Source organism: Hyperolius riggenbachi, chromosome 8, assembly GCF_040937935.1.
Source record: "Hyperolius riggenbachi isolate aHypRig1 chromosome 8, aHypRig1.pri, whole genome shotgun sequence".
In the NCBI taxonomy this organism is placed as follows: domain Eukaryota; kingdom Metazoa; phylum Chordata; class Amphibia; order Anura; family Hyperoliidae; genus Hyperolius; species Hyperolius riggenbachi.
The window spans coordinates 181,902,212-181,929,288 of record NC_090653.1 but is presented as its reverse complement, the minus strand read 5'-3'; the positions used below and the strand labels follow the sequence as shown (position 1 = coordinate 181,929,288).

The 27,077-nt window shown below is 43.4% G+C and overlaps 2 protein-coding genes and 3 pseudogenes across 2 annotated transcripts in view; all 5 read left to right on the top strand.

The window, feature by feature from the left end:
* Positions 1-27,077, top strand: part of LOC137528401 (ADP-ribosylation factor-like protein 13B) — a 2,482,321-nt gene that overhangs the window by 372,789 nt on the left and 2,082,455 nt on the right. The window lies entirely within an intron of this gene.
* Positions 1,689-6,342, top strand: LOC137528403 (probable GH family 25 lysozyme 3; annotated as a pseudogene).
* Positions 10,900-12,022, top strand: LOC137528398 (uncharacterized transmembrane protein DDB_G0289901-like; annotated as a pseudogene).
* On the top strand, positions 12,905-13,390 carry LOC137528402 (protein rtoA-like; the record flags this gene model as incomplete). The annotated part of the gene is given in 1 exon segment (XM_068249694.1): positions 12,905-13,390. A coding segment is annotated over 1 exon segment (486 nt), but the record flags the coding sequence as incomplete, so codon positions are not given.
* On the top strand, positions 13,905-14,605 carry LOC137528400 (secreted protein C-like; annotated as a pseudogene).

The following is a 27,077-nucleotide window of genomic DNA, read 5'->3' as shown; positions in this document are numbered from 1 at the left end:
TGGTTCTTCTTCCTCTTCACCTGGTTCTTCTTCTTCTTCACCTGGTTCTTCTTCATCTAGGTTATTCTTCACCTGGTTCTTCTTCTGGTTCTTCTTCACCTGGTTCTTCTTCTGGTTCTGGTTCTTCTTCTGGTTCTTTTCCATCTGGTTCTTCTTCTGGTTCTGGTTCTTTTTCACCTGATTCTTCTTCTGGTTCTGGTTCTTCTTATTCACCTGGTTCTTCTTCTTCTTCTTCATCTGGTTCTTCATGTGGTTCTTCTTCTTTATCTGGTTCTTCTTCTTCTTCATCTGGTTCTTCTTCTTCATCATCTGGTTCTTCTTCTTCTTCTGGCTCTTCTTTTAGTTCTTCAGGTTCTGGTTCTTCTTTTTCTTCTTCTTTTTCTCCTTCTAGTTCTGGTTCTTCTTCTGGTTCTTCTTCTTCTTCTGGTTCTCCTTCTGATTCTGGTTCTTCTTCACCTGGATCTTCTTCTGGTTCTTCATCTGGTTCTTATTCTTCTTTTTCTTCACCTGGTTTTTCTTCTTCTGGTTCTTCTTCTGGCTCTTCTTCTTCTTCGCCTGGTTTTTCTTTTTCTTCTTCTGGTTCTTCTTCTTCTGGTTTCAGAATCAGAATCAGAAAGCTTTATTTCGCCAAGTACAACGGGGGTTGTACCCGGAATTATTTTTGGCACATACAGGGTTGGTGATGGTACAGTTAATAAAATACAATACAGCAAGATATACATAAAGCGTAAGCATATAGAAAGCATAGCGGAGAAGGACCAGAGGGGACATCCAAGTGCTATGTTGAGGGGGCAGCCACATTCTATTGTTGCGCTCAAACCTCTGCAGCGATTCAGATGCCCCGCAGCCGACCCTGGAAAGGAAAGTGCAGAGAGAGAAAGAGAGAGAGCCGGATAGAGTAGGAGAACAAGAGAAGAGAGGAAGGAACAGGAGAAATAAGAGAGAGACAGAGTCAGATAGTCCCCTGGGGCTGCAGTGGTGGCTTGCTGGCTGGCAGCTCTGATAACTCTGATAACTGCCCTGGCTGGAAGGAGTTAGCCTCCATGCTTGCGGCCTAGACCGGTTGTGAGGTTGGACCAATGCGGTTGGTTTTGTAGGCCCAAAGAGTCCGACAGCAGCTTCAGACGGAGGAGAGCATCCCAGGTAAAGAGGAGCAGGCACTCCTAAATGCTGGGCTGCAGGGCTCCAGGGCAGGGAGGTACTATGAGGCCGTGGCTCCAGGCCAGGGGTGCACTTTAGGCTGATGGGTCTTGAGGGCTACATAATATTGGACCTTGCTGCTGAGGGGCAGATCTGATGGCTGGCAGCGTGCCTGATGTGACAAAGGGCAGGCTGGTTGCTTCTGTAGTAAAGGAGCAGCAGCGGCGGACATACCTCCCCTAGCCGCGGCGATAAAGCAGCCTGCATGCAGAGTTACGGTCCCAAGGGATCCTCCCCGGCAGTGAAGTGGCCCAGTGTCGGCTGGAGCAGCAGCGGTGTTTGTGGTGCGGGGTAATCCCAGTGCTGAAGTGGCTCCGAGGCAGCTGGCAGCAGGGTTCGGATCCTTCCATATCGGCGATGGAGAGGCCTCCGTGCAGCGTCATGGTGCGCCTTGACTAAGGGCCGATGTGGTTGCTGAAGGGGGCCGGCGACACCTACCCACGTGGTGGAATCCGCTGGTCGGAGACCGGGGAGCCAGAGCGGTGCAGATGTCTCCAGGTGGCTCAGGCAGCGGAGGAGACCCGGACAGTGTGAAGAGTGAAGAGGCAGCGGAGAGATACAAAGCGGCTGGGGCCGGCACCACGTGGGTCCATCAGCTGAGCCGACCATGTGATGAGCCGGGCCTTAGCACGTGTGCCCTGTCGCAGTAGTCCGGGGAGCCAGAGTGTCTCCCTTCCGCCCGATGGTATGGCGGAGCTGGAGGGAGACCATCGGAGCAGTCACAGCAGTAAGTCCAGGGGGGAAAAGGTGAAAAAAAAGTTAGATCTAGCCGGAGCCCTGTGGCCGTGGCTACCCGTCAGGCGCCATCTTGAGAGTCAAGGTTCTGTTTTTTCTTCTTCTGGTTCTTGTTCTTCTTCTTCTGGTTCTTCTTCTTCTGGTTCTTCTACTGGTTCTTCTTTTAGTTCTTCAGGTTCTGGTTATTCTTTTTCTTCTTCTTTTTCTCCTTCTGGTTCTGGTTCTTCTTCTGGTTCTTCTTCTTCTTCTGGTTCTTCTTCTGATTCTGATTCTTCTTTACCTGGATCTTCTCCTGGTTCTTCTTCATCTGGTTCTTCTTCCCCTGGTTCTTCTTCTTCTGGTTCTTCTTCTTCGCCTGTTTTTTCTTCTTCTGGTTCTTCTTCTTCTGGTTCTGGTTTTTCTTCTTCTGGTTCTGGTTCTTCTTCTTCTTCTGGTTCTTCTTCTTCTGGTTCTTCTTCATTTGGTTCTTCTTCTTCTTCTTCTGGTTCTTCTTCTTCTGGTTCTGGTTCTTCTTCTTCTGTTTCTTCTTCAGGTTCTGGTTCTTCTTTTTCTGGTTCTTCTTCTGGTTCTGATTCTTCTTCTTCTGGTTCTTCTTCTTCTGGTTCTGGTTCTTCTTCTTCTCTGGTTCTTCTTCTGGTTCTTCTTCATTTGGTTCTTCTTCTGGTTCTTCTTCTTCTGGTTCTTCTTCTGGTTCTTCTTCTGGATCTGGTTCTTTTTCTTCTGGTTCTTCTTCTGGTTCTTCTTCTGGTTCTGGTTCGTCTTCTTCTGGTTCTTCTTCTTGAGGTTCTTCTTCTGGTTCTTCTTCTTCTTCTCCTGCTTCATCTTCTTCTTCTGGTTCTTCTTCCTGTTCTTCTTCATCTGGTTCTTCTTCTGGTTCTGGTACTTCTTCGCCTGGTTCTTCTTCTTCTGGTTCTTCCTCTGGTTCTTCTTCTTCTTCACCTGGTTCTTCTTCTTCTGGTTCTTCTTCTGGTTATGGTTCTTCTTCTGGTTCTTCTTCACCTGGTTCTTCTTCTGGATCTGGTTCTTCACCTGATTCTTCTTCTGGTTATGGTTCTTCTTCTGGTTATGGTTCTTCTTCTTCACCTGGTTCTTCTTTTTCTTCTTCATCTGCTTCTTCTTCTTCTTCATCTGCTTCTTTTTCTTCTTCATTATCTGGTATTTCTTCTTCATCAGGTTCTTCTTCTTTTTTCTGGTTCTCGTTCTTCTTCTGGTTCTCCTTCTTCTTCTTCTGGTTATTCTTCTTCTTCATATGGTTCTTCTTATTCTTCTGGTCCTTCTTCTGGTTTTTCTTCTTCTGGTTCTTCTGCTGGGTCTTCTTTTAGTTCTTCAGGTTCTAGTTTTTCTTCTTCTTCTTCTGGTTCTTCTTATTCTTCATCTGGTTCTTCTTCTTCTTCATCTGGTTCTTCTTCTTCTTCATCATTATCTGGTTCTCCTTCTTCTTCACCTGGTTCTTCTTCTTCTTTTTCTTCTTCTTCTTCTTCACCTGGGTCTTCTTCTGGTTCTTCTTCGTCTGGTTCTTCGTCTGGTTCTTCTTCTGGTTCTTCAGGTTCTGGTTTTTCTTCCTCTTATTCTGGTTCTTAGTCTGATTCTTCTAATTCTTCATCTGGTTCTTCTTCTTCATCATCTGGTTCTTCTTCATCTGGTTCTTCTTATTCTTCTGGTTCTTCTTCTTCTGGTACTGGTTCTTCTTCTGGTTCTTCTTCTTCTTCTGGTACTGGTTCTTCTTCTGCTTCTTCTTCACCTGGTGGTTCTTCTTCTTCTTCTGGTTCTTCTTCTGGTTCTGGTTCTTCTTCACCTGGATCTTCTTCTGGTTCTTCTTCTTCATCATCTGGTTCTTCCTCTTCTTTTTCAACTGGTTCTTCTTCTTCTGGTTCAGGTTTGTCTTCTTGTTTTTCTTCTTCACCTGGTTTTTCTTCTTCTTCTGGTTCTGGTTCTTCTTCTTCTTCTTCATCTGGTTCTTCTTATTCTGGTTTTTCTTCTGGTTATGGTTCTTCTTGACCTGGTTCTTATTCTAGTTCTTCTTCACCTGTTTTTTTCTCCTGGTTCTGGTTCTTCACCTGGTTCTTTTTCTGGTCCTGGTTCTTCTTCATCTGGTTCTTCTTCTGGTTCTGGATCATCTTCTGGTTCTTCTTTTTCTTCATCACCTGGTTCTTCTTCTTCTTCTTCGGGTTCTGGTTTTTCTGCTGGTTCTTCTTCCTCTTCACTTGGCTCTTCTTCTTATTATTATTCTGGTTCTTCTTCTTCACCTGGTTCTTCTTCTTCTTATACTGGTTCTGGTTCTTCTTCTGGTTCTTCTTCTTCACCTGGTTCTTCTTCTTCTTATACTGGTTCTGGTTCTTCTTCTGGTTCTTCTTCTTCACCTGGTTCTTCCTCTTCTTCTTCTGGTTTTGTTTTTTTCTTGTGGTTCTTCTTCTTCTTAACCTGGTTCTTCTTTTTCTTCACCTGGTTCTTCTTCTTCTGGCTCTGGTTCTTCTTCTACTGGTTCTTCTTCTGGTGGTTCTTAACCTGGTTCTTCTTCTGGTTCTGGTTCTACACCTGGTTCTCTTCTTCTGGATCTGGTTCTTTTTCACCTGGTTCTTCTGGTTCTGGTTCTTCTCTTCACCTGGTTCTGCTTCTTCTTCATCCGGTTCTTCCTTTTCTTCATCTGGTTCTTCATCTGGTTCTTCTTCTTCATCTAGTTCTTCTTCTTCATCTGGTTCTTCTTCTTCTTCTTCTGGTTCTTCTTTTAGTTCTTCAGGTTCTGGTTCTTCTTTTTCTTCTTCTTTTTCTCCTTCTGGTTCTGGTTCTTCTTCTGGTTCTTCTTCTTCTTCTGGTTCTTCTTCTGATTCTGGTTCTTCTTCACCTGGATCTTCTTCTGGTTCTTCTTCATCTGCTTCTTCTTCTGGTTCTTCTTCACCTGGTTCTTCTTCTGGTTCTGGTTCTTCACCTGGTTCTTCTGGTTCTGGGTCTTTTTCATCTGGTTCTTCTTCTGGTCCTGGTTCTTTTTCACCTGGTTCTTCTTCTGGTTCTGGTTCTTCTTCTTCACCTGGTTCTGCTTCTTCTTCATCTGGTTCTTCTTCTGGTTCTTCTTCTTCATCTGGTTCTTCTTCTTCTTCTTCTGGTTCTTCTTCTGGTTCTTCTTTTAGTTCTTCAGGTTCTGGTTCTTCTTTTTCTTCTTCTTTTTCTCCTTCTGGTTCTGGTTCTTCTTCTTCTTCTGGTTCTTCTTCTTCTTCTGGTTCTTCTTCTTCTTCTGGTTCTTCTTTACCTGGATCTTCTTCTGGTTCTTCTTCATCTGGTTCTTCTTCTTCTTCTTTTTCTTCACCTGGTTTTTCTTCTTCTGGTTCTTCTTCTTCGCCTGGTTTTTCTTTTTCTTCTTCTGGTTCTGGTTCTTCTTCTTCTTCTGGTTCTTCTTCTTCTTCTGGTTCTTTTTCGGGTTCTTCTTTTAGTTCTTCAGGTTCTGGTTCTTCTTTTTCGTCTTCTTTTTCTCCTTCTGGTTCTTCTTCTGGTTCTTCTTTTTCTTCTGGTTCTTCTTCTGATTCTTGTTCTTCTTCTCCTGGATCTTCTTCTGGTTCTTCTTCATCTGGTTCTTCTTCTTCTTTTTCTTCACCTGGTTCTTCTTCTTCTTCTGGTTCTTCTTCTTCTTCTTCGCCTGGTTTTTCTTTTTCTTCTTCTGTTTTTTTCTTCTTCTGGTTCTGGTTTTTCTTATTTTGGTTCTGGTTCTTCTTCTTCTGGTTCTTTTTCTGGTTCTGGTTCTTCTTCTTCTGGTTCTTCTTCTTCTGGTTCTTCTTCTTCTTCTTGAGATTCTTCTTCTGGTTCATCTTCTTCTTCTCCTGGTTCATCTTCGTCTTCTGGTTCTTCTTCCTGTTCTTCTTCATCTGGTTCTTCTTCTTCTGGTTCTGGTACTTCTTTATCTGGTTCTTCTTCCTATGGTTCTTCTTCTGGTTCTCGTTCTTCTTCTTCTGGTTCTTCTTCTTCTGGTTCTTCTTCTTCTGGTTCTGGTTCTTTTTCTTCTGGTTCTTCTTCTGGTTCAGGTTCTTCTTCTTCTGGTTCTTCTTCTGGTTCTTCTTCTTCTGGTTCTGGTTCTGTAACGATGGGTGTCAACACGCAGAGAGAATCTGATTATTAGTGATCTGCACAATCACCAGTAATGCAGATATACACCAGATTATGGATGATCTGCAGTATCACCATTAATCCAGGTATGTCTAACCTCTGGACACCTGAGATATGAGTGTTTGATGTAACAGTAGTACTTTGAGTGAAAAACCTCCAGAGGAGCTGGAGGTAAGAAGAAGAAGGGAATTCACCCCAGACTGTGGGTGAATCCCTATAGGCTAAGGGCTCCCTAGGAGAGGGCCCTACGCCTGGTTGCAGGATGTCCTGATGCTAATATGAACAGACTTGCCCTAACTAGATGTGAGATCCTAGCTCTCTACACCCTAGTGGCGGGCTAAGGTAATGCAAGTACACAGTGCTAGTCTTGGGTGTGAGATCCGAGTTCACAACACCCTGGAACTAGTCTATCTCATAACATAGAAATGATACAGTATCCTAGGCTTGGGTGTGAGGTCCGTAGTCACAACACCCTGGAACTAGTCTAAACATAACATAGCATTGAGACAGTATCCTAGGCTTGGGTGTGAGGTCCGTAGTCACAACACCCTGGAACTGGTCTAAAGCATAACATACGAGAGTAATCTAGCTCAGTGTGAATTCCCAGGTCCTTCCTGGTTCTAACACACTGTAGGATCTGACTGATGTCTGTGTGCTAACACATAAAGCATTCGCAATGGCAGACAACCAGCAACTGGCAAGCAAGCTGTATATATAGTTGCTGGACTCTGCCGCCCGCCTGAGCCACTCAGCCAATCAGGAGTTCAGCAGGAATCAGCTGATTGTCCTGATCAGCTGACCCATCTCCTGCTGGTATAAAGGTCCTGACTTCTGGCTCGCGCGCGTAGTTCTCCATCCAGGTGCACTAACAGACTCAGCCACACCAGACACACGCTGCCGCGTGCAAACCACCGCGCTGGACGTGGAACCAGCCGCCTTACTGTTGCTGCATGCGGCGTCTTTTTCGCGTTCTGCCCTGCTATCAGACACATGTTTCCGCGTGCAAACCGCCGCACTGGACGCGGAGCCAGCTGCCTTGCTATCAGTACACGCGGCGGCTTTTCCGCGTTTCCTCACAGTACCCCTCCCCTTGAGGAGTGGACTCCGGACACTCTCCACTAGGTCTTCTAGAATGTGGGTCTTTTACTATCACAGGGAGGGAGGGAGGGGAACCCACGTGCACCATGTCCCCTGAGAAAAACTCCCACTCTACAGACTTTCTCTTACTAGTCTGATTTTTTAGAGTCCGGGGTTTTCTTGACACTGGTAAATATTGTAATGTACCCGGTGAAGTCTGACGAGATATTTTACGCCCTGGAATGTCTCGCTGGCACGGGCCCAGGCTAGGCATCCAGTCCTCCACCGTCTCCCCAGGTGCCCTGACCACCCTTCGAGGTAGGCTGGTCTCAGGCTTGGCATCTTTAACTACAGCTTCTGTTTTAACCTGCACTGCCACTCCTCCAACCTGTATCTTGGTAGCACGAACTGCCACTCTGCCCAAACAATGCTGATGGCAATAGGCTGACCATTCCAGCAGCTGACCTGAAGCCCAGTCAATCTGTGGGGAGTGGAGTTTCAACCAGGGCATACCAAGAATAATGGTGGAGGTTGCCATGGGCATAACCAGGAACTGTAATCTCTCTTCATGTGACGCCTCTAAACAACATGACAACAAGGGGGTCTGAAAAAGAGATTGACCACTCTTCAGCAGCGAATCATCCACTGCAGTGACCAGAATCTGCTGGTTAAGTGGGGACAAAGGTATCCCCAATTTTTTAACAAAATCGTTATCAATGAGGTTTACCGCAGAACCGGAGTCCACAATGGCTTCTGCGGAACTAGTCTGACCCTCCCATGTAATAGAGCAGGGAAGGAGCAGATGATCATTGTTTAAAGGGAACGACTGCTCGTCTATGGTGTTGACCAACCCCAGACGGCAGCATTCTCCTGGCCCCTTATCCCCATTGCATTTTCTTGGCCCTCTGTGACTCTCTTTCTTCTGACTCAACCCTGTATACCCAATTTGGATTGGTTCGGCTGGGGGTGAGGGAGACCGAGAAGAGTCGTGTAAAATAGTCCTTCCAGTAACTCTACCTCGAATCTGTCTCTGGTATCGCAAACGGTGATCTATCAGTATGGCCAACGAAATTGCCTGGTCCACAGATTCAGGCTCAGGATATCCAATCATTACATCGTGAATTTCATTTGACAATCCTGCTATAAAACAATCTAACAAGGCATAATCTCCCCATCTCGCTGAAGCAGACCACTTTCTAAACTCAGTGGCGTAAACCTCTACTGATTTACGACCCTGTCTGAGCAACTTGAGCTTCCGCTCAGCAGTGGAAGCGATGTCCGGATCGTCATAAATTATGGCCATCGCTTTAAAAAATTCCTCAACTGAAGTCAGGGCCCCATCCCCAGGTTGAAGGCCATATGCCCAGGTCTGAGAATCCCCCGTCAACAGTGTCTTAATGAAGGTAATTCTCTGTGTGACAATACCTGAAGAATTAGGTCTTAACTCAAAGTAAGACAACACTCGATTTTTAAAGTTCCGAGAGTCAGATCTGTGACCAGAAAACTTCTCGGGCACAGGCATACGTAAGTCTATAACAAGAGGAGATCACACTATGTTTATAGCAGATTGAAGTTCCTGAATAGCCCCAAATAGCTGTCTGATCTGGTTCTGCTGGTTTAAAGCTATCGCGGAGAGCTGGTTTACCGCAGTGGTCAGGACTTCAACATGTCTACATAGTGCGTCCATTTGGGTTTAGTCTGCCATTCTGTAACGATGGGTGTCAACACGCAGAGAGAATCTGATTATTAGTGATCTGCAGAATCACCAGTAATGCAGATATACACCAGATTATGGATGATCTGCAGTATCACCAATAATCCAGGTATGTCTAACCTCTGGACACCTGAGATATGAGTGTTTGATGTAACAGTAGTACTTTGAGTGGAAAACCTCCAGAGGAGCTGGAGGTAAGAAGAAGAAGGGAATTCACCCCAGACTGTGGGTGAATCCCTATAGGCTAAGGGCTCCCTAGGAGAGGGGCCTACGCCTGGTTGCAGGATGCCCTGCTGCTAATATGAACAGACTTGCCCTAACTAGATGTGAGATCCTAGCTCTCTACACCCTAGTGGCGGGCTAAGGTAATGCAAGTACACAGTGCTAGTCTTGGGTGTGAGATCCGAGTTCACAACACCCTGGAACTAGTCTATCTCATAACATAGAAATGATACAGTATCCTAGGCTTGGGTGTGAGGTCCGTAGTCACAACACCCTGGAACTAGTCTAAACATAACATAGCATTGAGACAGTATCCTAGGCTTGGGTGTGAGGTCCGTAGTCACAACACCCTGGAACTGGTCTAAAGCATAACATACGAGAGTAATCTAGCTCAGTGTGAATTCCCAGGTCCTTCCTGGTTCTAACACACTGTAGGATCTGACTGAGGTCTGTGTGCTAACACATAAAGCATTCGCAATGGCAGACAACCAGCAACTGGCAAGCAAGCTGTATATATAGTTGCTGGACTCTGCCGCCCCGCCCGAGCCACTCAGCCAATCAGGAGTCCAGCAGGAATCAGCTGATCGTCCTGATCAGCTGACCCATCTCCTGCTGGTATAAAGGTCCTCCTGACTTCTGGCTCGCGCGCGTAGTTCTCCATCCAGGTGCACTAACAGACTCAGCCACACCAGACACACGCCGCCGCATGCAAACCGTCGCACTAGACGTGGAGCCAGCCGCCTTGATAGTACACGTGGTGGGTTTTCCGCGTTTCCTCACAGGTTCCTCTTCTTCTGGTTCTTCTTCTTCTTCTTGAGGTTCTTCTTCTGGTTCTTTTTCTTCACCTGGTTCTTCTTGTTTTTCTGGTTCTTGTTCTTCCTGTTCTTCTTCATCTGGTTCTTCTTCTTCTGGTTCTTCTTCATCTGGACCTTCTTCTTCTGTTTCTTCTTCTTCTGGCTCTGGTTCTTCTTCTTCTGGATCTTCCTCTTCACTTGGTTCTTCTTCTTCTTCTGGTTCTTTTTCTTCTGGTTCGGGTTCTTCTTATTCCGTTTTTTCTTCCGGTTGTGGTGCTTCTTCTTCTGGTTCTTCTTCTGGTTCTGGTTCTTCTTCATTTGGCTATTTTTCTTCTTCTGGTTCTTCTTCTTCTGGTTCTTCTTCTGGTTCTGGTTCTTCTTCTTCACCTTGTTCGTCTTTTGGTTCTGGTTCTTCTTCATCTGGTTCTTCTTCTTCTGGTTCTTCTTCTTCTGGTGCTGGTTCTTTTTCACCTGGTTATTCTTCTGGTTCTGGTTCTTCTTCTTCACCTGGTTCTTCTTCTTCATCCGGTTATTTTTCAGCTGGTTCTACATCTGGTTCTTCTTCTTTATCTGGTTATTCTTCTTCTTCATCATCTGTTTTTTTTCTTCTTCTTCTTCATCAGTTCTTCTTCTTCTGGTTCTTCTTCTGGTTCTTCTTCTAGTTCAGGTTGTTCTTCTTTTTTCTTTTTTTGGTTCTTCTTCTGGTTCTTCTTCTTCTTCTTCTTCTGGTTCTTCTTCTTCTTGTTTTTCACCTGGTTCTTCTTCTTCTTCTGGGCTTCTTCTGATTCTGGTTCTTCTTCACCTGAATCTTCTTCTGGTTCTTCACCACCTGGTTCTTCTTCTTCTGGTTCTTCTTCTTCATCTGGATCTTCTTCTTCTTCTTCTGGTTCTTCTTCTGGTTCTTCTTTTTCCGGTTCTTCTTCTAGTTCTTCAGGTTCTGGTTCTTCTTCTTCTTTTTCTTCTTCTGGTTCTTGTTCTTCTTCTTATTCTGCTTCTTCTTCTGATTCTGGTTCTTCTTCACCTGGATCTTCTTATGGTTCTTCTTCATCTGGTTCTTCTTCTTCTTCTTCTTCTTCTTCTTTTTCTTCTTCTTCACCTGGTTCTTCTTCTTCTGGTTCTGGTTCTTCTTCTTCTTCATCATCTGGTTCTTCTTCTTCATCTGGTTCTTCTCCTTCTTCTTGATCTTCTTCTGTTTCTTCTTCTTTTTCTTCTTCTTCTTCTGGTTCTTCTTCTTCACCTGGTTCTTCTTCTTCTGGTTCTTCTTCTGATTCTGGTTCTTCTTCACCTGGATCTTCTTCTGGTTCTTTTTCTTCTGGTTCTTCTTCTTCTGGTTCTTCTTCTGATTCTGGTCCGTCTTCTTCTGGTTCTTCTTCTTCTTCTTGAGGTTCTTCTTCTGGTTCTTCTTCTCCTGGTTTATCTTCTTCTTTTGGTTCTTCTTCCTGTTCTTCTTCATCTGGTTCTTCTTCTTCTGGTTCTGGTTCTTCTTCATCTGGTTCTTCTTCTTCTGGTTCTTCTTCTGGTTCTCGTTCTTCTTCTTCTGGTTCTTTTCCTTCTGGTTCTTCTTCTGGTTCTGGTTCTTCTTCTGGTTCTTCTTCTTCTTCTTATTGAGGTTCTTCTTCTGGTTCTGGTTCTTCTTCTTCTTCACCTGGTTTTTCTGGTTCTTGTTCTTCCTGTTCTTCACCTAGTTCTTCTTCTTCTGGTTTTACTTCTGGTTCTTCTTCTTCTTCGCCTGGTTTTTATTTTTCTTCTTCTGGTTCTTCTTCTTCTGGTTCAGGTTTTTTCTTTTTCTGGTTCTGGTTTTTCTTCTTCTTCTTCTTCTGGTTCTTCTTCTTCTGGTTCTTCTTCATTTGGTTCTTCTTTTTCTTCTTCTGGTTCTTATTCTTCTGGTTCTGGTTTGTCTTCTTCTGATTCTTCTTCTGGTTCTGGTTCTTCTTCTGGTTCTTCTTCTTCTGGTTATTCTTCTGGTTCTGGTTCGTCTTCTACTGGTTCTTCTTCATTTGGTTCTTCTTCTTCTGGTTCTTCTTCTACTGGTTCTGGTTTTTCTTCTGGTTCTTTTTCTTTTGGTTCTTCTTCTGGTTCTTCTTCTTCTGGTTCTTCTTCTGGTTCATCTTCTTCTGGTTCTTCTTCTGGTTCGTCTTCTTCTGGTTCTTCTTCTTCTCCTTAAGGTTCTTCTTCTGGTTCTTCTTCTTCTTCAGGTTCATCTTCTTCTTCTGGTTCTTCTTCCTGTTCTTCTTCATCTGGGTCTTCTTCTTCTGGTTCTTCTTCTGGTCCTGGTTCTTCTTCTTCTGGTTCTTCTTCTGGTTCTTCTTCTTCTGGTTCTTCTTCTTCTTCTTGAGGTTCTTCTTCTGGTTCTGGTTCTTCTTCACCTGGTTCTTCTTGTTTTTCTGGTTCTTGTTCTTCCTCTTCTTCTTCATCTGGGCCTTCTTCTTCTGGTTCTTCTTCATCTGGTCCTTCTTCTTCTGTATCTTCTTATTCTGGCTCTGGTTCTTCTTCCTTCTGGTTCTTCTTCTGGTTCTGGTTCTTCTTCTACACCTTGTTCTTCTTTTGGTTCTGGTTCTTCTTCATCTGGTTCTTCTTCTTCTGGTTCTTCTTCTTCTGGTGCTGGTTCTTTTTCACCTGGTTCTTCTTCTGGTTCTTCTTCTTCACCTGGTTCTTCTTCTTCTTCTTCATCCGGTTATTTTTCAGCTGGTTCTACATCTGGTTCTTCTTCTTTATCTGGTTATTCTTCTTCTTCTTCATCTGTTTTTTCTTCTTCTTCTTCTTCATCTGGTTCTTCTTCTTCTGGTTCTTCTTCTAGTTCAAGTTGTTCTTCTTTTTTTCTTTTTCTTCTTCTTCTTCTGGTTCTTCTTCTTCATCTGGATCTTCTTCTTCTTCTTCTGGTTCTTCTTCTGGTTCTTCTTTTTCCGGTTCTTCTTCTAGTTCTTCAGTTTCTGGTTCTTCTTCTTCTTTTTCTTCTTCTGGTTCTTCTTCTTATTCTGCTTCTTCTTTTGGTTCTGGTTCTTCTTCTTCACCTGGTTCTTCTTCTGATTCTGGTTCTTCTTCACCTGGACCTTCTTATGGTTCTTCTTCATCTGGTTCTTCTTCTTCTTCTTCTTCTTCTTCTTCACCTGGTTCTTCTTCTTCTGGTTCTGGTTCTTCTTCTTCTTCTTCATCTGGTTCTTCTTCTTCTTCATCATCTGGTTCTTCTTCATCATCTGGTTCTTCTTCTTCTTCTGGTTCTTCTTCTGTTTCTTCTTCTTTTTCTTCTGGTTCTTCTTCTTCACCTGGTTCTTCTTCTTCTGGTTCTTCTTCTGATTCTGGTTCTTCTTCACCTGGATCTTCTTCTGGTTCTTTTTCTTCTGGTTCTTCTGGTTCTTCTTCTTCTTCTGATTCTGGTTCATCTTCTTCTGGTTCTTCTTCTTCTTCTTGAGGTTCTTCTTCTGGTTCTTCTTCTCCTGGTTCATCTTCTTCTTTTGGTTCTTCTTCCTGTTCTTCATCTGGTTCTTCTTCTTCTGGTTCTGGTTCTTCTTCATCTGGTTCTTCTTCTTCTGGTTCTTCTTCTGGTTCTCGTTCTTCTTCTTCTGGTTCTTTTCCTTCTGGTTCTTCTTCTGGTTCTGGTTCTTCTTCTGGTTCTGGTTCTTCTTCTTCTTCACCTGGTTTTTCTTGTTTTTCTGGTTCTTGTTCTTCCTGTTCTTCACCTAGTTCTTCTTCTTCTGGTTTTTCTTCTGGTTCTTCTTCTTCTTCACCTGGTTTTTCTTTTTCTTCTTCTGGTTCTTCTTCTTCTTGTTCAGGTTTTTTCTTTTTCTGGTTCTGTTTTTTCTTCTTCTTCTGGTTCATCTTCTTCTGGTTCTTCTTCATTTGGTTCTTCTTTTTCTTCTTCTGGTTCTTATTCTTCTGGTTCTTCTTCTTCTGCTTCTTCTTCTTCTGGTTCTTCTTCTGTTTCTGGTTCTTCTTCTTCTGGTTCTTTTTCTGGTTCTGGTTCGTCTTCTACTGGTTCTTCTTCATTTGGTTCTTCTTCTTCTTCTTTTGGTTCTTCTTCTTCTGGTTCTGGTTTTTCTTCTGGTTCTTTTTCTTTTGGTTCTTCTTCTGGTTCTTCTTCTTCTGGTTCTTCTGGTTCATCTTCTTCTGGTTCTTCTTCTGGTTCGTCTTCTTCTGGTTCTTCTTCTTCTCCTTGAGGTTCTTCTTCTGGTTCTTCTTCTTCTTCTGGTTCATCTTCTTCTTCTGGTTCTTCTTCCTGTTCTTCTTCATCTGGTTCTTCTTCTTCTGGTTCTTCTTCTTCTGGTTCTTCTCCTGGTTCTGGTTCTTCTTCTTCTGGTTCTTCTTCTTCTGGTTCTTCTTCTTGAGGTTCTTCTTCTTCTGGTTCTTCTTCTTCTGGTTCTTCTTCTTCTGGTTCTTCTTCTTCTTCTTGAGGTTCTTCTTCTGGTTCTGGTTCTTCTTCACCTGGTTCTTCTTGTTTTTCTGGTTCTTGTTCTTCTTCATCTGGTTCTTCTTCTTCTGGTTCTTCTTCATCTGGCCCTTCTTCTTCTGTATCTTCTTCTTCTGGCTCTGGTTCTTCTTCTTCTGGTTCTTCCTCTTCACCTGGTTCTTCTTCTGGTTCTTCTTCTTCTGGTTCGGGATCTTCTTATTCTGGTTTTTCTTCTGGTTGTGGTTCTTCTTCTGGTTCTGGTTCTTCTTCGTCTGGTTCTTTTTCTTTTTCTGGCTCTTCTTCTTCTGGCTCTGGTTCTTCTTCTTCTGGTTCTTCTTCTGGTTCTTCTTCTTCTTCTTCTTCTTGAGGTTCTTCTTCTGGTTCTGATTCTTCTTCTTCACCTGGTTCTTCTTGTTTTTCTGGTTCTTGTTCTTCCTGTTCTTCATCTAGTTCTTCTTCTTCTGGTTCTTCTTCTGGTTCTTCTTCTTCTTTGCCTGGTTTTTATTTTTCTTCTTCTGGTTCTTCTTCTTCTGGTTCTGTTTTCTCTTTTTCTGGTTCTTCTTCTTCTTCTTCTGGTTCTTCTTCATTTGGTTCTTCTTTTTCTTCTTCTGGTTCTTCTTCTTCTGGTTCTGGTTCTTCTTCTTCTGGTTCTTCTTCTGGTTCTGGTTCTTCTTCTTCTGTTTTTTCTTCTTCTGGTTCTTCTTCTGGTTCTGGTTCGTCTTCTACTGGTTCTTCTTCTTCTTCTTGAGGTTCTTCTTCTTCTTCTCCTGGTTCATATTTTTCTTCTGGTTCTTCTTCCTGTTCTTCTTCATCTGGTTCTTCTTCTTCTGGTTCTTCTTTATCTGGTCCTTCTTCTTCTGTTTCTTCTTCTTCTGGCTCTGGTTCTTCTTCTTCTGGTTCTTCCTCTTCACCTGGTTCTTCTTCCTCTTCTGGTTCTTCTTCTTCTTCTGGTTTGGGTTCTTCTTATTCTGGTTTTTCTTCTGGTTGTGGTTCTTCTTCTTCTTCTGGTTCTTCTTCATCTGGTTCTTTTTCTTTTTCTGGTTCTTCTTCTTCTGGCTCTGGTTCTTCTTCTGGTTCTTCTTTTGGTTCTGGTTCTTCTTCATCTGGTTCTTCTTCTTCTGGTTCTTCTTCTTCTGGTTCTGGTTCTTCTTCTTCTGGTTCTTCTTCTTCTTCATCTGGTTCTTCTTCTTCTGGTTCTGGTTCTTCTTCTTCTTCTGGTTTTCCTCCTCCTCCTCCTCTTTTTTTGTGTTCATATTCTTCCTCTTGTACCCAACTTCATGTTTTTTCCCTTACAGATCTCAACTGTTGTAAAAAAAAATTCTTCAACAGCATAGCTAAATTTGTAGTGTAATAGAGAGTGGCGCATGGCAGCAGCGCATAATTCTGCGGACCCTGGCGGCAGGAACACAGACAGCAGGAGGTTAAATGCAGCAGCAGGAGGAAGAGTGATTTGTGGCAGCAGGCAATGTAACTGGCCATGGTACCTAGCATTGGTACCATGGCTGTAGTAATAAACACCAACAGCAGGAGGTTCCAGACAGCAGTCGTGAAGCCCACATTGTGTCCAATACACAACTGGGACAGCACAGTTTTTAACCCAGACATCTCAGAAATATATATATATATATATTTTTAAACAAAAAAAAGTAGTTATTGTAGTGGCGTAATAGCTAGTGGTGCATGTCAGCAGCGCATAATTCTGTGGACCCTGGCAGTGGGAACACAGACAGCAGGAGGTTAAATACAGGAGGAGGAGGAGGAGGAGGAGTGATGTGTGGAAGCAGGTAGTGTAACGGGCCATGGTACCTAGCGTTGGCACCACGGCTGTAATAATAAACACCAACAGCAGGAGGTTCCAGACAGCGGTCATGAACCCCACATTGTGTCCAATACACAACTGGGACAGCACAGTTTTCAACCCAGACACCTCAGATTTTTTTTTTACACAAGAACAGAAATAGTAGCTATTTTGAGGGTGTGTTAAATAGCTAGTGGCAGCAGCGCATAACGGAGTGGACCCAGGTGGTGGTGGTGGGAACACAGACAGGAGGTTTAATGCAGCAGCAGAAGGACATACATGTAGGGATGGTCGCTGGATTCCGCGAAAGTAAGATTTCCGTGATTCCGGCTGGAATTTGGTGATTCTGGTTCCGTTGTGACGGAACGGAATTGCTATAGCGCTATGCCGGAATATCCGCGGAAATACGTGGAATTCCGCCGGAATTCAAATTTTTTTTACCATCAAATGGATTTCTGCCTAAAAATAAGAATTTCTGCTCGACAGAATTACAATTTCCACCCAAACTTTCCTACATTCCTCCTCCTCTCTTGTCTTCCAGGGAATTGTAGGATGTCAAAAGCCAGCTCACATACATTGACCAGGAAACGAACCCAGGCCTACCGCTTGGAAGGCAGCTATCCACACCATTATACCACCAACACCACACACCACAATTCTACATGCTGAAGCCAATCTAGCATGTACCATTGTGATATAACCAAGAGAAAAATGAGCTTACTTAGGGAATTGTAGCATTTCAAAAGCCAGCTCACATTCATTGGCCAGGAATCAAACCCAGGCCTACCGCTTGGAAAGCAGCTATCCTCACCATTATACCACCAACACAACACACTACAATGCTACTTGCTGAAGCCAGCCTAGCATGTACCATTGTGATATACCCAAGAGAAAAATTTGCTTACTTAGGGAATTGTAGGATGTCAAAAGCCAGCTCACATACATTGGGCAGGAATCGAACCCAGGTCTACTGCTCGGAAGGCAGCTATCCTCACCATTATACCACCAACACCACATGCTGAAACTTCTTGGAGCAGACTTACTTCCTTCCTCCAAAAGACACACAAACATCCCCATAAAATCATTCAACAGCAACTGCATGTGTTACACCCTGAAAAAGGGAATTATAAATAAGGACTCCATGAGCATGGTTCCTCTAATCTGCATCATGTCTGATGAGAATGAGGTGGCCAGGCCCAGAGCCTCCCCTTAGGTACTTTCCCCAGGTCAACAAGTTGCTAAACATAAACAGACTCAGGCAATAGATAGCCCAAATTCTGATCCTGTATTTCAGCCTGTTATCTCCATAGGTCTTTCAAAGAAAAGGATTCTTTTCCAATAGCTTATTGGGAAATTACTGCTTTACAGATTTTTCTACACAAAAATCAGTCTATTACACTCTCCCCTGCAAAATTAGATGGCGTACCAACATCTACACATACTTTAACCTGAAAATTTCTCAACCCTGGGCCTCCTAACTTATCTGCACTATACAGTGATCAATTTGGTTAGCTATATCAACAGCACAGAACTGTTCCTCATACATCTTTTAGAACTCTTCTTTAGGGTCTTACATCCCTAATTATGCTTCATAACTAATACAGTTTGACTTCTAGTATGCCTGTAGTTATGATGGTTGGTAGATCTGAAATGGATTTGACCACATTGTCATTGGTTCAATCCCTCTAATTGGCATGGGATAATACTGGTAAAGCATTTCATTGGCATTCACTACATTATAGCATGTTGGCGTTCCCAGTTGGTCATAAGTAAAGACTTTAGGAGCTCGCCTTTTTCTCCTGGGTAAGTTATGGACTTGTGTGTGATCTTCAACTGAATTTGGACATTGGGAGACTAGAATCTCATCCTGAATCTCAACTGATTGTTCATCCTCCCTTGGATTATCTTCTTGCTCAACATTCTCCTGTAATATCTCAGGCTCACTTGTATTGGTCAAAGGTGCTTCTTCATCCAGCTCATTCAGTTCATTGTTAAGTGCAGATGTCTCTTGCTCACTATCCACTTGTGCATTAGTAGTCTCACTAATTCGATCATCATTGAACTCTTGAGGCTGCATTACTGGATGGTAATAGTACACATATTCTTCTTCATCTTCTTCCTCTTGATTTGTATCTTTGTGATCTAGCCCTTTATTTTTTTCCTTCTGTTTAACTGGTGGTTTTGGTTGAACTTCCAGTGGCAAATATTTACATGGTAATAAGAGATTGCGATACATGATCCTTGATCTTCCTCTACCCTGCTCAGGTTTGATTTCATAGACTGGGAGATCTTTTCCTACTTGACAATGCACAACATGAATATTTTCTTCCCAATGACTACGGAGCTTTCCAGTGTCTCCTCTAGGCGTCAGGTTTTTGACGAGGACACGGTCACCTGGACACAATACTGAGCTTATGTAAGGAGACAAAAATAGAGACGGGAGCCCCCAATAGTGTATTACTGACAATGAGTGATGATATTAAGTAATTGAGAGATATATACTCACAAGTATGAGTTGCCGAGGTTCAGGCAACCACTATAAACGCATATGGGGATGTTAGACCTGTCCCCACTCAGGTTTAAGAAGTCGCTCTCTGTAGTAGGAAAAAAGAGTGGGTGTCCACACCCATCCACCAGGTGGATAACAATATGTAGAAGTAACAGAGGCGCCAACAGGATAAAAGGAGAACTGTATATTAAAAACGATAAAACATGGGGGGCAAGGGTGGACTTACCTCCCCGGTATCAAAACACAACCAATGAGGTCAAATTGCAAAAGACATTTAATCTGACTCCGAGACAAAAAATTGCAACGCGTTTCACGGGTACGCAGCCCGCTTCTTCAGGCAAAATTACAAAAAACAAGGAGCAGCTGTAACAAACAGAAATAAAAACGTATGCAAATAAAAATAATAAATATAATAAAAGAAAAACATGCAGTAAAAGCATATGCAATAGCATGTACAGTACACATCATGCAACAGAAATCGCAATGGTTTCCACATGAAAAAAACGGATAAGGTAAAATAAGGTAAAGTATGGTAAACATAGCTGCAAACATATGCATATCAACTATATCCAGCTCAGGTGTAACATGGATCTTATGTGAGTACACAATAACCATACAAAGATAAAGTGAGAAACAAAAGAGGGAGCATGTGTTTCCCCATATGCTGACTATGCCTATCCAAATGGATAAGGGGAAAAAAGTGTTCCTATTGGTTAACCACCCTGGCGTTCAGATTAAATTGCCAGGACGGCTGCGGGAGGGTTTTTTTTAAATAAAAAAAAAAACTATTCCATGCAGCCAACTGAAAGTTGGCTGCATGAAAGCCCACTAGAGGGTGCTCCGGAGGCGTTCTTCCGATCGCCTCCGGCGGCCAGAAGTAACACGGAAGGCCGCAATGAGCGGCCTTCCGTGTTTCGCTTACCTCGTCACCATGGCGACGAGCGGAGTGACGTCATGGACGTCAGCCGACGTCCTGACGTCAGCTGCCTCCGATCCAGCCCTTTAGCGCTAGCCGGAACTGTTTGTTCCAGCTACGCTGGGCTCGGGCGGCTGGGGGGACCCTCTTTCGCCGCTGCACGCGGCGGATCGCCGCGCTGCAGCGGCGATCAGGCAGCACACGCGGCTGGCAAAGTGCCGGCTGTGTGTGCTGCTTTTTATTTCATTAAAATCGGCCCAGCAGGGCCTGAGCGGCAGCCTCCGGCGGTGTTGGACGAGCTGAGCTCGTCCAGACCGCTCAGGTGGTTAATGACATAGTATAATCTCAATGCCTCCCCTATAAATTTCTGCGTTAATGACCCCCTAGGGTAGAAAACCCGGGGGTGATGGTGTTAAACACAAGTAGTGTGGTCCCATATGGTAGATGGCTTCTTACCTCAGAAGTTGTGCAGTGTTAGCCCAGCGCCTCTGTAGCGAGCGGGCGCTGCGCTAGTGTCTGTTATACTATTCAGTCACTCTTCCAGAGTGACGCTGGCGGGAGATCTGTGCGGGGGGGCGTGGTTGGGGTGGAGTCTGGGGATGTCCGTGCTATTGGGGCATAGTGCATGGGTCTACGCGGCTAGGCGGCAGTGCGTCATTATGAGGGCACACTATCCGCCGCCGCCATATGTGCTGAATGGATGTGCTACTTGGGCTTCTCATTAGGCAGGGGGAGCACGTGATAGAGCGGAAGTGTGTCATCGAAGGGCACACTTTCCGTGGTGGCCATTATTGACCAGGGTCAATCCAACATAAGAGACATAAATCCCCTGTATACTGTAAAAGAGAACTTAATACATTTACAGCTAATTGTTTTTAATATAAAATCAGAAAAAAATAAAAAAACTGATTATTTTAATATTATTACGGGGCTGGTGAACTAAAACAGACTTATATGGTGGAGAACTTGTGTTAGCACCATCTGGTGGTGTATTTGTATAATCAAAGAATGGTCCATTTTTCATATTAGCAATTTTTGTTGGGAGAGTTATAATAGGAAAAAATGAAGTGATGGTATTTTTGCTTAAGCAGGGGAACACATAAATTTGAATAGATATAGACAATATATAAAAACTATATACAAACATAGTATAGTCACATATACAATATACTTGTTACATTAGAATTAGACAATATATAAAAAATAGTATAGTGACATATACAATATACTTGTTACATTAGAACCTATGTGTGAACCAGCATACATTTTTGTATGCTATATGAGAAAAACATTAAAATAATAAGAATATTGATAAAAATATTGATAAAAAAGAGCGACTGGGAGCTAATCTCTTGGTTACGAGTAATATGAGTTGAAAAAAGGGGGGGGGGGGGCGGCGGGGGGGGGGGGAAGAAGACACCAGGCTAGGACGGGGTGGAGGGGGGGGGGGAGACCAGGACCATGGGATCGGGGACTAGAATGTTTTCTCTAGCTGTTCATTCAGTCCTGTGGGTACCAGTGTCCTCAAGGTCTGGATCCAGAACATCTCTCTGTTTTTTAAGAAACGAAATGCATTCCTACCCGAAGGGTTAATAGTTTCAATTGCAGTAAAAGTCACAACTGCCGGATCTCTGTTGTGAATATTATCGAAGTGTCTGGAAAGGCTGTGATTGGGGAAGCCTTTTGAAATGTTACGCCTATGTTGCCCTATTCTATCTCGTAGAGGCTGTGTGGTGCGGCCTACATACTGTAAATTACATGGGCAAGAAGCCACATAAATACCAAATCTGGTTTCACAATTGATATGTTGTAAGATGGGATAAGTGTCATTGTTGCTGAGTGATATAATCTGCTCAGCATGGCAAATGAAACTGCACGCCAAGCAGCGATTTTTTTTTCACGCGTAGGAGCCTGCTGGTAGTGTACATTTAAGGTCAGCTGTTTTTAATTTGCTTGGAGCCAATAGGTTCCGGAGGTTGGGTGCCCTACGATAGGTCAAGACAGGTTTTTGGGGGATGGACTCTCGTAAAAAAGGACCCTGCCGAAGGATCTCCCATCTGTTGGTAAGAATGTCCTTCAGGGCCTTGTGTTGGGCACCGTACTTCGTTATGAACCTCAGTGTATTTTTGGACTCTGTCTGTGTGTCAACATCAGTATTGGTAGTTGCTCGTGGGTGTCTGGCTTTCTGTCTTGCGTTCTGTATTAGTTTCCTAGGGTATTTCCGCTCTCGGAATTTTTTTACCAAAATTTTCGATTGTATGTTATAGTCCTTTACATCTGAGCAGTTCCTGTGGATGCGTTGGAACTGGTTATATGGGGTGTTGAGTGTCCAAGGTCTGTGGTGGAAACTGTTAAAATGAATATAATTGTTGGAATCAACTGTTTTAAAGTGAGTTTTGGTTTTGATTTGTCCTTGTTCATGGAACAGGACCAAATCTAGAAATTCAATGGATGTTGGATTATGCTGTGCTGTGAAGGACAAACCTGCTCTGTTCCCATTTAGGTGATTGAGGAAAAGGGGTATGCAGGAGGGATATGATATCCATGAAGGAGAAGTAGTTGTGTGTTAGAATGAATTCTACACACTGTGTGAGAAATGTTTTTTGTGCCTGTGGCATGTCGGTGTCCAGGTCCAAGTAATATTGGGTTGCCTCAATCCCAAAAGTGTGGGAGATGTTAGTGTACAGAGCTGACACATCACATGTAAGCCATGTGTATTCTGAATCCCACCTGTAGTCTTTCAGTATGTCGATCAGATGTTTGGAATCTTTCGTGTATGATTCAAGTTTATGGACATATTTCTGTAAGTGGCAATCCACAAATCTAGAAAGATTGCAGGTGACGGAATCTATACCAGATATTATTGGTCTACCAGGTGGCTTGGATAGGTTTTTGTGGATTTTTGGGAGTTGGTAGAAATATGGGATCGAGGGGTTCTCAATTAAGATAAAACTACGTTCTCCCTTGGTGATGAGTCCCTTTATGTGGGCCTCATTGATGAATACTCTGAGTTGGTTATTATACAGATTGGTAGGGTCTTCTGTAAGTGTCTCGTAACTGGTCCGATCGTTGAGAAGACGAAGGGATTCCGTCACATAGTCCCCTTTGTTCAGAACCACTATGCCTCCCCCCTTGTCTGCGGGTTTAATAATAGGATCGGATTTCTTTTTCAGTTGGTTTAATGCTGTCTTTTCAGCCTGGGTGAGGTTGGAGAGATGATGGGTATTCTCTTTACAGAGTTTTTGGATGTCTTCTAGGGTAAGTGCGTAGAAAGTCTCTATAAAATTCCCTTTAGAGGCTGTGGGATAAAATCTAGAGCGTCCATTTAGGGACGTGGTTATGCATTTTTCTAGTTCAAACTCCTGATCGTTGACTGTGGCAATGATGGAGTTGGGGTCCTGAGTGAATATAGATCTACAGTTTTTTTCTGTTTGTTTGAGGGCAAAGTGTCTCTTAAGTGTAAGTTTTCGGACGAAAGTGTTTAAATCTGTGAATAATTCACTTAGTTGATTATTGTTGGTGGGGCAGAAGGATAGGCCTTTGTTCAATAAATTAATTTCGTTTTGTTTCAATTGGTAATCTGAAAGATTGAAAATAGATTTTGTGGGTTCTTGGATTGAGCCTGTTATGTCCTGTTCCTTTTTTCCCCCCTTCCCCCTAGATCCCCGTTTTCGACGTTTTTTAGTGGTCATTTTCGAAGACTTTTGGGTTGGAGGAAAGTGCGTGATGCCTTTGGGCTGGGAAGTTGCTTGTGGAGCGGATCTGGTGGATGATTGTTGAGAGAAATAGGAAGGTCTAAAAAAGACTCAGATTGATCGCTTGTATTGTCTAAAGACCCTATATTGACTAGTAAGGGGTCCTCCTCTTGGATGCTAGTATCTGGGACCTTGAGGGGAGAAGTGGTCTCAATGGATACTTCTGTACCATATGTGCTCAATTGGGATAAGGGCAGGTTGGTATGGGTATCATTGCAGGTGTCCAAGCACGAAGAGGGTCCCGGGGTAAGGTCCATCCCACCACTATTGGTCAGCACAATGTGGGAACTGGTGCCTAGGGTACCTGGACTACTATTTTGTGGTGTTGGAGTGGTGGTGATCTGCGTGGAATCCGTGCTCTTGAGTGTGACACTTTCCTTGTTGTGAGGAATGGTTTGGAGCTTCTGTGTTGATGTGCTCGATATTTCTTCTGTTCGTCTGGTGACCGGTAGATTGGTGGTGTGTCTGAACAAGGTGGGGGGTGGGGGACCCTTTGTGAAATTGTATTTTGGTGTGTTTAACAAACCCGCAATGGTATTGTCTCCAGTTTTTGGTTGGGTCATATGTGTCTTTGGTCTGTGGGGATTGGTTTTCTTTATGATAGGTCGTGTGGTGCTGATTGCTATATCAGGTGTTTTTGCCTTGATGGAGAAGGGATTGTGTCCAATACACAACTGGGACAGCACAGTTTTCAACCCAGACACCTCAGATTTTTTTTTTACACAAGAACAGAAATAGTAGCTATTTTGAGGGTGTGTTAAATAGCTAGTGGCAGCAGCGCATAACGGAGTGGACCCAGGTGGTGGTGGTGGGAACACAGACAGGAGGTTTAATGCAGCAGCAGAAGGACATACATGTAGGGATGGTCGCTGGATTCCGCGAAAGTAAGATTTCCGTGATTCCGGCTGGAATTTGGTGATTCTGGTTCCGTTGTGACGGAACGGAATTGCTATAGCGCTATGCCGGAATATCCGCGGAAATACGTGGAATTCCGCCGGAATTCAAATTTTTTTTACCATCAAATGGATTTCTGCCTAAAAATAAGAATTTCTGCTCGACAGAATTACAATTTCCACCCAAACTTTCCTACATTCCTCCTCCTCTCTTGTCTTCCAGGGAATTGTAGGATGTCAAAAGCCAGCTCACATACATTGACCAGGAAACGAACCCAGGCCTACCGCTTGGAAGGCAGCTATCCACACCATTATATCACCAACACCACACACCACAATTCTACATGCTGAAGCCAATCTAGCATGTACCATTGTGATATAACCAAGAGAAAAATGAGCTTACTTAGGGAATTGTAGCATTTCAAAAGCCAGCTCACATTCATTGGCCAGGAATCAAACCCAGGCCTACCGCTTGGAAAGCAGCTATCCTCACCATTATACCACCAACACAACACACTACAATGCTACTTGCTGAAGCCAGCCTAGCATGTACCATTGTGATATACCCAAGAGAAAAATTTGCTTACTTAGGGAATTGTAGGATGTCAAAAGCCAGCTCACATACATTGGGCAGGAATCGAACCCAGGTCTACTGCTCGGAAGGCAGCTATCCTCACCATTATACCACCAACACCACATGCTGAAACTTCTTGGAGCAGACTTACTTCCTTCCTCCAAAAGACACACAAACATCCCCATAAAATCATTCAACAGCAACTGCATGTGTTACACCCTGAAAAAGGGAATTATAAATAAGGACTCCATGAGCATGGTTCCTCTAATCTGCATCATGTCTGATGAGAATGAGGTGGCCAGGCCCAGAGCCTCCCCTTAGGTACTTTCCCCAGGTCAACAAGTTGCTAAACATAAACAGACTCAGGCAATAGATAGCCCAAATTCTGATCCTGTATTTCAGCCTGTTATCTCCATAGGTCTTTCAAAGAAAAGGATTCTTTTCCAATAGCTTATTGGGAAATTACTGCTTTACAGATTTTTCTACACAAAAATCAGTCTATTACACTCTCCCCTGCAAAATTAGATGGCGTACCAACATCTACACATACTTTAACCTGAAAATTTCTCAACCCTGGGCCTCCTAACTTATCTGCACTATACAGTGATCAATTTGGTTAGCTATATCAACAGCACAGAACTGTTCCTCATACATCTTTTAGAACTCTTCTTTAGGGTCTTACATCCCTAATTATGCTTCATAACTAATACAGTTTGACTTCTAGTATGCCTGTAGTTATGATGGTTGGTAGATCTGAAATGGATTTGACCACATTGTCATTGGTTCAATCCCTCTAATTGGCATGGGATAATACTGGTAAAGCATTTCATTGGCATTCACTACATTATAGCATGTTGGCGTTCCCAGTTGGTCATAAGTAAAGACTTTAGGAGCTCGCCTTTTTCTCCTGGGTAAGTTATGGACTTGTGTGTGATCTTCAACTGAATTTGGACATTGGGAGACTAGAATCTCATCCTGAATCTCAACTGATTGTTCATCCTCCCTTGGATTATCTTCTTGCTCAACATTCTCCTGTAATATCTCAGGGATATGATATCCATGAAGGAGAAGTAGTTGTGTGTTAGAATGAATTCTACACACTGTGTGAGAAATGTTTTTTGTGCCTGTGGCATGTCGGTGTCCAGGTCCAAGTAATATTGGGTTGCCTCAATCCCAAAAGTGTGGGAGATGTTAGTGTACAGAGCTGACACATCACATGTAAGCCATGTGTATTCTGAATCCCACCTGTAGTCTTTCAGTATGTCGATCAGATGTTTGGAATCTTTCGTGTATGATTCAAGTTTATGGACATATTTCTGTAAGTGGCAATCCACAAATCTAGAAAGATTGCAGGTGACGGAATCTATACCAGATATTATTGGTCTACCAGGTGGCTTGGATAGGTTTTTGTGGATTTTTGGGAGTTGGTAGAAATATGGGATCGAGGGGTTCTCAATTAAGATAAAACTACGTTCTCCCTTGGTGATGAGTCCCTTTATGTGGGCCTCATTGATGAATACTCTGAGTTGGTTATTATACAGATTGGTAGGGTCTTCTGTAAGTGTCTCGTAACTGGTCCGATCGTTGAGAAGACGAAGGGATTCCGTCACATAGTCCCCTTTGTTCAGAACCACTATGCCTCCCCCCTTGTCTGCGGGTTTAATAATAGGATCGGATTTCTTTTTCAGTTGGTTTAATGCTGTCTTTTCAGCCTGGGTGAGGTTGGAGAGATGATGGGTATTCTCTTTACAGAGTTTTTGGATGTCTTCTAGGGTAAGTGCGTAGAAAGTCTCTATAAAATTCCCTTTAGAGGCTGTGGGATAAAATCTAGAGCGTCCATTTAGGGACGTGGTTATGCATTTTTCTAGTTCAAACTCCTGATCGTTGACTGTGGCAATGATGGAGTTGGGGTCCTGAGTGAATATAGATCTACAGTTTTTTTCTGTTTGTTTGAGGGCAAAGTGTCTCTTAAGTGTAAGTTTTCGGACGAAAGTGTTTAAATCTGTGAATAATTCACTTAGTTGATTATTGTTGGTGGGGCAGAAGGATAGGCCTTTGTTCAATAAATTAATTTCGTTTTGTTTCAATTGGTAATCTGAAAGATTGAAAATAGATTTTGTGGGTTCTTGGATTGAGCCTGTTATGTCCTGTTCCTTTTTTCCCCCCTTCCCCCTAGATCCCCGTTTTCGACGTTTTTTAGTGGTCATTTTCGAAGACTTTTGGGTTGGAGGAAAGTGCGTGATGCCTTTGGGCTGGGAAGTTGCTTGTGGAGCGGATCTGGTGGATGATTGTTGAGAGAAATAGGAAGGTCTAAAAAAGACTCAGATTGATCGCTTGTATTGTCTAAAGACCCTATATTGACTAGTAAGGGGTCCTCCTCTTGGATGCTAGTATCTGGGACCTTGAGGGGAGAA